The sequence below is a fragment of the Anneissia japonica genome, unplaced genomic scaffold, assembly GCF_011630105.1.
Source record: "Anneissia japonica isolate Jap-2015-1 unplaced genomic scaffold, ASM1163010v1 scaffold17857_len154030_cov113, whole genome shotgun sequence".
Lineage (NCBI taxonomy): Eukaryota > Metazoa > Echinodermata > Crinoidea > Comatulida > Comatulidae > Anneissia > Anneissia japonica.
The window spans coordinates 89,421-99,055 of NW_022754816.1; the positions used below are offsets into that span (position 1 = coordinate 89,421).

Consider the following 9,635-nt stretch of genomic DNA (forward strand, 5'->3'; position numbering starts at 1 on the left):
ATATGTTGGGTCAAATTTGTGTGGAGGTTGAAAAATACAGGGGGAGTCTTTATGGCCCAAAATAGTGATTTTAGTAATGTAATTTGTCAGACAAATTACAGTAATATTTTTAGCAAATTTCTTTGAAAAAATTTAGTAGGCATAGGGCCTAGCTAGGTATACCAGAATTTCATTTTACAGTAGTTTGGAACGATATCAGGAGTGGGGGTGGTGGCAGTGGCCTACTACTAGGACTACAATTTATTTGAAGCTATCTTGGGTCTGATCGTCCACACCAGTTGGGCCCAATCGTCTGTCACCCGAAGTTTTCATTACGATGATCAAGAACGTATACATTTAGGCCCTAGGCTAGGCTTAGATTGCTCTGCTACGTATACTATTACCGCATAACAAAGAAAGCAACCCACGCGGTGCATTCTTAAATTGTACACACATTATTAAAATGTATTAGACGATAACACGATATCACTGACTGAACGATCTACCACCCTCGCATCGCAGTAACTACTGTACTGAACTAGGCCACCCTCGCATCGCAGTAACTACTGTACTGAACTAGGCCTAGCTTAGGCCTAATGTTTTTGTGGAAAGTTAGATAGTCGTTATGTACCCGACAGTCGGCTGCCTTTATATCTTCACTTGTCTTCAATTTGTATTCAAAGGGTACATTGCTGCTGCATAGCCAACTGTCGGGGATATGGTACCTTCCTATGACTACTCCATAGAGATAATAATAAGAATACAGAGCGTTAACCACAATGTATTCGATGTTCGAAATACGCAGAACTGTGTGGGTACCATCCAAGATGGCTGCCATAGATTTAGCCAATCAAATTTCGCTAAACACCATCGTTTGCAATTGCGCCCTCAATTTACTCAGAGGGTTCAGTAGTACAGCTAGCTACCCTATGTTTGAAACTCGAGCGTTGCGGTGTTTGGGTGTAATGTACACGATTTTAATTTTCATTCTTGGTACTTTATTTTTGAATAAGATGCTCCACTTGGCCTCGTTTTGGCTACAATAGTTTAATAATTTGTTATTACCATTACTCATTATCATTAATGAAATAATAGTCAGTCAGAGGGCTTATTAATATGTAATAATATGTATACTAAGCCTGAAGGTGGCGCTCTACTACGACGGCCATCTTGGATGGTACACATACATAACTCTGCATTGCTGCGCCATCTTGTCAACACTCTAGTTGTTTAATAGCTCTATGGACTACTCATACAACAGAAAAAAACATCGCATGGAGTTAGTGAAAAATGGAGATCTAAATGAAAAAAAGATGTATTTCAGAAAGTATTAAAACCTTTTTGTTTTATTTTAGGCCGCCTTCAAAATACCTATGCCACAGCAGTTGATTTTTTTTGCCGTAAAACCAAAATGGTTTCATGCATGCCGACTTGCCGATCGGTTAGCGTGAGCCCTAACTGAATCTGCAGAAAATCCACATCGAAGTTCGCATCGCGATGTAAAACAAAAAACTTTTCTTTGACGCATGCGCATTTGCATAAATGTCTACACACATATGCACACACATACTACACACAATAAAAAACAAAAGAAATGTGAGAATGATTACAATAGTTCCTATTGCATTACATGTATAGGAACTAAAAAGCCCTGGTAAACATTTCTTTAATAAATGTCAGACTTTTGACCCGTTACAGAAATTGCAACAAAATGACTTGTTGACAGTATTTAAGCTGAATGCGTACCTCTAAATCATGCACAAAACTTTTTGACGTATACCAGCGTATGGCTCATACGTTCCGCATACGCGGTCCATAAGTTGTAGGTAAGTTAAGCGATCATTGACACACATTACTTGTAAGTTAATACTCAAAAGTCAAAACGTAATTCTAACCTATGAGTAACGTGCTTCGAACTTATCTCCAATGTATATTGATGTATGTAGACGTATTTAACATGTTCCAGATGGCGTATTAGCAGCATTTAGGGAAATAAGTATATTAAAATGGGGTGATGTCAATACGGTGATGTAGATACTGCGATGTCTGATGCGGTTTTAATATAAATCGACGAGCGACAGCTTTTTTATAGGCTACGTCACATGATCATCGGCGATACGCTGCGGCGCCCTGTGCTACTAAGGTAGTCGCTGGGCATAAGTTGTGAACTCCGGCAACACGCTTGAAGCATTCATTCGTGTAAGTTTTATATAAGTGATCAAAACGTTCTATATAAGTTACTACTATTTATAGCAGTAATAGTTACGCTGTTTATACATCCAATACGTTATTATGAATACGCTATGAATGCACCCAAAGTTGAAAAAAGGCATCGAAAATTCAGGGTATGCCAGCGTTTTAGAGAAATCTTGATACGTTTGGCATACGCTGAATAAATCGTCAAGGTGTGACAAGGCCATTACTATTACTATTTAGGCCTAGGCTAGGGGCCTAGGCCTAGATCTGCTTTATTATTTATTATTATATTATTATATTACTATTATTATTTACTATTATATTATTATTAATATTAATTTATTATTTTTATTATAATTATTATTATTATTATTATTCATAGTGATTCTTGTTGTAAGTCTTTGATATTATTTGGCCTCAGTGGTGAACCGTAGGCTAAATTACAGGGTATGCTTGGTAGGGCCTGCTAGGTCGGACCCTGCAGGGCCTGGCGGTGCAACACTAATGACATGTACTGTAGGTAGGTGTGGCGTACGCAGGCCCTGTCCTAGCTAGCTACAGTCTTCCAATACAAAAATACCAACAATTATGATACGAAGTTTCATTTGAACATAATTTACTATATAAATAGTCTATATTTACTTACAATAACATCATGATTACTCTTTAGTGAACCTGATCCTCCCTAACGTTTAGACGTGTTTTCATTTCCTTTATTTATTTCTACTCTCTCTAAGATAAGAGCGCGCCACCACTAAAAATGTTTGCGAAACTTTTATTTACAAGTGTGTAATCATAGGCTTACACAGCATCTTTACGAGATTTCAGTGGGAACCACCATTTATTTCTCATGCTTATGTACACATGATCTTCACCTGTCCACTCCAGTTGGCGTTTATGCAAACTTGAACTATTCATCTTTTGATTTGCTGTACAGCTCTGTACGTATTTTTACATTTTTTTTGGAAAAAAACCTGTTTTATGCACATATATATGGTCATGATGTGATGTCATTATGAATATATTTAGGCATGAAACATGTTTTTGTCAAACCCGGACTGGACCCTTCAAGAATTATTGATAACCATGTATTTGTGTTGACTGAATTTAGTCTACTTATAAGTCAGTTTTTTTAGAGAAACTATTTTAAGATAGGCCCATAAACTGGCAGCTATATAGGGCCTATATACAGCTATACATATAAACATGAAAATAAAATAATAAATAGGCCTAAACGAATTTCTTAATTTGTATATTTTAATAAGTTATTAGCTTTCGTCTGAAAATTATGAAAAATGTCCTTGTCAATTACCAAACATTTGCATAATACTATAATCTTTGTAATATAGGTAGGCCCATGCACTTAAATTTGCAAGCAAATTTAAAGATTATCATCATAAATTTAAAGATTATCATCATAATAGTATCATCATAAAAGATAAAAGTGTATCATCATAAAAGTTTTCAAGTCATTCAAAATTGATTTTTCGGTCTGTGGCTGAAATTTGATAACTTGGTAATCATCATAATCGCAAAAGTATACTTTGCCAAATCCACTGCAGTAATAATAGTCAAGACTAACATTATATTAGGCCTATTTGGTCATTTCAACTCAAGATCGCCATTATCATTAAAACAGGAGCCAGCATTTTCCGTTAACAGAATAAATAAAAATGTTGGATGCTCCGACATCCGGTCGTACTACAAATTATTATATTGGGGAACATATTTTTGAATAAGGTTATTTATTTATTTACTTATTTTTATTTTCAATCTTTCGACAAGAACAAATAAGGTTGAACAGGGGTGCCGAAGAAAAGCAAAAGCTATGATTTGATTCTTGATAAATTCCGAGTCTAAATATGGTGATATTAACTTCATTGAAATACTTAAAAGAATTGAAAGAATTTAAAAGATAGTACGATACGGTACTAAACTAAATGTGGAAGTCTTTTTATAGTCTACGCATACGGTTATAAATATGATTGTTTTTTTTAAGCGCGTAGGCCTAAGCCTACCACAAAAAATCGGACTCCGTCATCACACATCAAACCACAGATTAATAAAAATCATGATACTTACCTTAACTAAAACATCTTAAAGCTACGTAATACCTTATATATGTAGGATTTAGAATAGGAAATAATATTCAAATCAAGTTGTTGCTGCTTAGCCCATGAGAACACAAAATGCATAATATTAATAATAATAATCAAATAATAATAAGGAACATGATGATGAATAGTATCGAACATAATTCATCAACTAAAGTTTATTGAAAAAAAAAGAGGTCTATCGTGGGACTCGAACCCGCAATCACTATCTCGTCGATCTCCGTTAGACCACAAAGGCTCGTGCGATATTGTTACGAATTGAAGACCACACGTCACTCTCTTCCTTCATACAAACTTGAGAGCTTACACATATTGTGCGAACTTCAGCTACGTAATGGCTTATAGGTATACAGCTGGTAAAGTATATGCCAAAAATATATACAAATCATGCTGCTTACCACTTAGTGTATATATACGTGTATATATATATATATATATATATATATATATATATATAGTTCAGACCCTGTGTATAAGTCTCAAAGCCCAACGTATCTCATGACATTTTCTATCTTTGGTAGATTTATATCCATGGCCTATGATGTTATTAATAGTGTGGTCTGGCAAGTTGAAATGTTGACAGACGTTAGAAGTCCTTTTCTTGTTCCGTATACGAACGGAAAAATTTAATAAAATCTGGAAAATTTTTCTTTGTTCTTGAGTGTAATGTCCTAACAAAAGTAATTCAACAATCTTGCGTTTGCGCCTTTAGTGTAAATAATAAATAATGGTGTCACAGAACAACAACTAAAATAGGAAGAGGAAATCATGAATTACCAAGCATTGTGGTTTCCCCTTCATCATTAAGCCTACATTTTTTTAATTTTTGTTATCAACGATCTTTATAAAATTATCCTATTGTAATAGCATTTTAAAATGTTTGTAGAATGACAATAACTGATTTAGCAGTGGTTTGTCTGTCTAATGTCAACTATAGCACAGAATAAATTGGCGGCTTCTCGCCTTCAACAGGGGGACAATACGTAACTGAAGGCGGGGGATACGCTCCGGCTTCAGGTGGATACACAGCTCCAGCTGGAGGAAAGTTTGCTTGTTGTGTGATTTGTCTACCCTGAGGGGGATGAACGACTACTTGACCTTGTTGTGTTTGATCTGAAAAAAAAAAAAAAAAATTATTAATACCGTTCTCACAAGAGAAAAGGTGACGCCTCTTTCTGTTGTTTTTCGCTATTAAAGCTTGCTATAGTTCTTTTAAATATGACGTCATATCATCACATTTACTGCCACCAAAATCGAAAAGACCTTAAATAGTTATATACTTTGAGTTAAGTTCCGTATATTAAATTGTCACAAAAATGAGATTGTGTTAGATTTGCATACCTAAAGTAGGGCTACTGGTTTTGGTAAATACGATCTTCTTAAAGCCCGGAAGTTATTGGATTAGGTTTGTTTCAAAAATAGAAACTAATTTCAAGTTAAATAGAAAATACTTAATTTAAAACTGCCATTATACTTAAAAATCTATGCTTACGTGTCGTTACGAATGCTGTCCTCGTCGGGCGAACGGTCACGACAGTGGCGCAGAACACACGATATGTTACCATGCTAACAACAATAGCAACAACAATGACGACGCTGATAACAATGACGACAATGACTGCAGTGCTGAGGCTTCTAAAATAAAATTTAAAAAAATTATGACAAAAAAAAAAACAATGGGCTTTACATTTACTAAATAGTTACTATATAAATAATTATACAAGCAACACGGCCCAAAATGTTATTATAATAATAACGTTTAACAATAATTGTAGGCCTACTAAATTATTTTAAAAATAGTTAGGTGAATAAAAAGTTCTAAATAATCTTGTTCCACTTTTAGTGACACGTTTAAAGGTAAACATATGCGCTTACTATTATATGTATTTGATAAATAACTAAGCACATTGAATGATAAACACGCCAAGATGATAAGCATGTTAGACTACTGTATTCCTGAGCGCGTTTAGCTACGTGCCACCAGAAAAGCTTGCGGTATACTATGGAGCTTCTGTTTTACCCCTCCAATAAATACAGTGTTAAAATATTTTTTGCACTTTCTGAGGAGCCCTTATTCAAACGGGGCGTTTATTTAAACGGGGCGTTTATTTAAACGGGGCGTTTATGAAAACAGAGTGTAAATTGAGGGGTTCTTATGGGAAATTATTAAATTCAAGAGGCACTTTTTGAATGAAAAGGACATTACGAATGGTGGTTAGGCGGAAAAGATAATCCTCCAGAGAACATGGCTCATGACAAGAATGCGTGAATATTTACATAACAGCAAAATAGCAGATGTAATTAGTGGTGGTGGGTAGCGGCTAGCTTGTTGGCCACGGCCGATTGAGATTAGCAGGATGGCAGGATCATTGTATTTTTTCTTGAAAACTCAGATGAGAATGTGCTAAAGGTCGGAAAAAGAAAAAGAGGAGTAGGACTAGGCATAGACAAATATGTAAAAAGAGTAAAGTTGGAAATATACTGTCTGTCCAGGGATCGGAGCTCTCATCTGTCCAAGAGATATATCCTCATTTTGATATTGACCTAAAGAAGAATGCGTGTTTCCACTCTGCAGCTCAAATCATGCCAACAACCACAGTCCTAGGATCGATTGGCTAAAAAGAAAATCTTATGACATTATTCAAATTAGAAGAGAGCGCTTATTCAAACAGGGCGCTTAAGGAAATTTTCACGTTAGGAGGGGCGGTTATTCAAACGGGGCGCTTATTCGCGCGAGTACGGTAACTCTAATTGTGCTTTTACTGTTCCTCTTCTAGCATGTTGAGCTAAATAAAATTTATTAGAATTATGTTGTTTATTGAATTGCTTTACTAGAGTATTTTTCATGAGAGAGGCCATTTTAGAGTCAAACAAGGACTTATCAATGTACCGTACTTAAGTAAAGCCCTGTCCAGACTAACAAATTATATGTGACATGCCTAAATATGGTCATTATGACACCACATAATGACCATTTATAGGCACATCATGACTATATATAGGCATACAACAGTTTTTTTGTCAAAGAAAAATTGATAATCTGTACAGGGCTTAAAACTACTTACGAAGCAACGGTATTATAGAATTCGTAATCATCCGAATCACAGCAGTAGTAGAAGCCAGGTTCGCCGCAGCAATAGGAATCTAAAGTGAAGTAATCTGAACAGATCAACTCCAGATAGCCATTATCATCATAACAGTAATCAGCATTCCCTGTAAAATAGAAACAAAACTAAATGACAATTTAATAATACTATTAAAATATGATAATGATAGACTTAATAATTAAAAAAAAAAACTGTTTTGCACAAACAAATAACCCAAGCACCACATAGCAATAACAGGGCGGTTTCGTAAGCTTACGAAAACGATAACGAATACTGTTACGTCATCATTTTTTTTCGTCAATCTATCCACTACACACTATAAAAACAGCGTGGAGCATTTAAACACAAAGCTCCACGCAATGTTGTCCCGTTTTGGTGACACGTTTAAACGCTAAACGTGTTTAGACATAGCTTAATGTATTTACGATTTTGACGCGTTTAGCATTTAAAAAATGTGCTTAGGTATTTGACGTAATGATGTCAAATACCTAAGCACATGTAATGCTAAACACGTCAGAAACCTAAATACATTATAGGCCAGACCTAAACACACCAAAACGGGACAACATTGCGTGGAGCTTTGTGTTTCAATGTCCACGCATAAAAGTAGCCACTTCAAGCTTTTTACATGAATCAACGATCATATTCAACAACTCGCGACATGTGTATGTGTGTTTTAGACACCAAATTGACGTATACGTCGTTATCGTTTTCGTAAAGTTGCTAAATCTCTAACTAGGCTGCAGCACATAATAATTTTTAAAATATCGTTGAGCCTTCGACGCAATCTTTCTCGCGCTTCGCGCTCGTAACTGGGGGCCCAAATTAACCCTTTCACCTGTTACAGTTTCCCCTCTTGGCGGCCCTGGTTCTTAGCTAACTATCCGGGGATGGGGGCTTAGCGAAAAGGTCTGTTATGGGCTTGAATTTAAACTGAAAGTGTGCAAAGAATCGGATGAACCTCTCTACCTTGTTTTGCTCATTTCTAAGTTTTTCTGTTTAAAGTAAAGGAGGTTATACCAACTACTATTGAGTTTAACATAAAATTAAAATAAAGTACTTCCACAGAATTAAAATGATATTTACAAAAGAAAAAATGTTTTAAAACATTAAATGAGAATGTTATAAATAAGGAATGACTAATGTTTTACTGTTATTTTTCCTTTTGCTTTGAATGTCTTTGTCATGCTTTTTGAAGTTGAATAAAAAAAATTGGGAAAAAAAGGTCTGTTAGCATCCGGTGTATTTAATTTAATTTTTTTTTGCATTTAATTTCATTTTATTTCAAACAACGCAAAAATGCATTATAAAATTCTTCTGAAAATTAAATAAATAACAAATAATAATAACAATAATAATAACAATAATAACAATAATAATAATAATAACAATAATAACAATAATAACAACAATAATAATAATAATAGAACGGTTGTGTGAGGATACAAGAAACCATTATAAATAAACAATTAAGTCTGTGCCTCCAATTAGCTTAAAGAACATAGATAAAGAAAAAATATAATAATAATAATAATAATAATAATAATTATGATAATACGAATAATTAAAAAAAAAAAAAATCAGTGGCAGATACAAGAATTTTAGATAGGGTGACCAGAGGGACCTTTACAAACAATGAGTCCAGACAACCTCAACTAAGCCCCATGGTTGGGCTAAAATACAACATTTTAAGGCTACGGCTTAATGACCGAAAATGGCACTCTTGAGACTTGGATATGAATATAGACCTAATTCTTTTTTCCCAATACCGTACTCGCGCGAATAAGCGCCCGGGCGCTTAGAATATTTTTTGCACTTTTTGAGGGGAGGGGGTGGGGGTTATTCAAACAGGGCGCTTATTCGAACGGGGCGCTTATGAAAACAGAGTGGAAAGGTTTTCGAGAGGTTTATATGAGAACTTATTAAATTCAAGAGGCACATTTTGATTGAAAAACGATTTTATAAGGACATTAGGAAACCGCAAATTACGAATGGTGGTGCGGCTGAAAAGATAATCGTACAGAGAGCATGGCTTGTCATGACAAGGATGTTGTGAGTACAGTATTACCATGGAGGTATTATTAGCTTGGTTCACATCGGTTATTGTCGATATAAGTAGATAAACTATTGAACAGCGCTACACTCCTAATTGCGTTCGATGGTCCGAATTATGTCGAGATACCTTGCTGGACCAACTACGCTCACGAGAGCGGCGGTTGTGATCCCGGTGTGACCAAGA

At 35.2% G+C, this 9,635-nt stretch overlaps 1 protein-coding gene across 2 annotated transcripts in view; it reads right to left on the reverse strand.

The window, feature by feature from the left end:
* The window catches only part of LOC117123260, an 18,860-nt gene that overhangs the window by 1,878 nt on the left and 7,347 nt on the right, over window positions 1-9,635 (reverse strand). The window contains exons 2-4 of one of the 2 annotated variants that reach the window (XR_004447828.1): window positions 7,355-7,502; window positions 5,782-5,924; window positions 4,290-5,402 (exon numbers count right to left, since the gene is read on the reverse strand). Coding sequence is in view for 1 of the 2 variants with exons in the window: in XM_033269117.1 (XP_033125008.1) it covers window positions 5,221-5,402; window positions 5,782-5,924; window positions 7,355-7,502 (473 nt within the window). In the remaining variant the exon portion in view is untranslated. Of the gene's footprint in view, window positions 1-4,275; window positions 5,403-5,781; window positions 5,925-7,354; window positions 7,503-9,635 lie in introns of those variants that run through there. The other variant, XM_033269117.1, reaches the window with a different exon arrangement.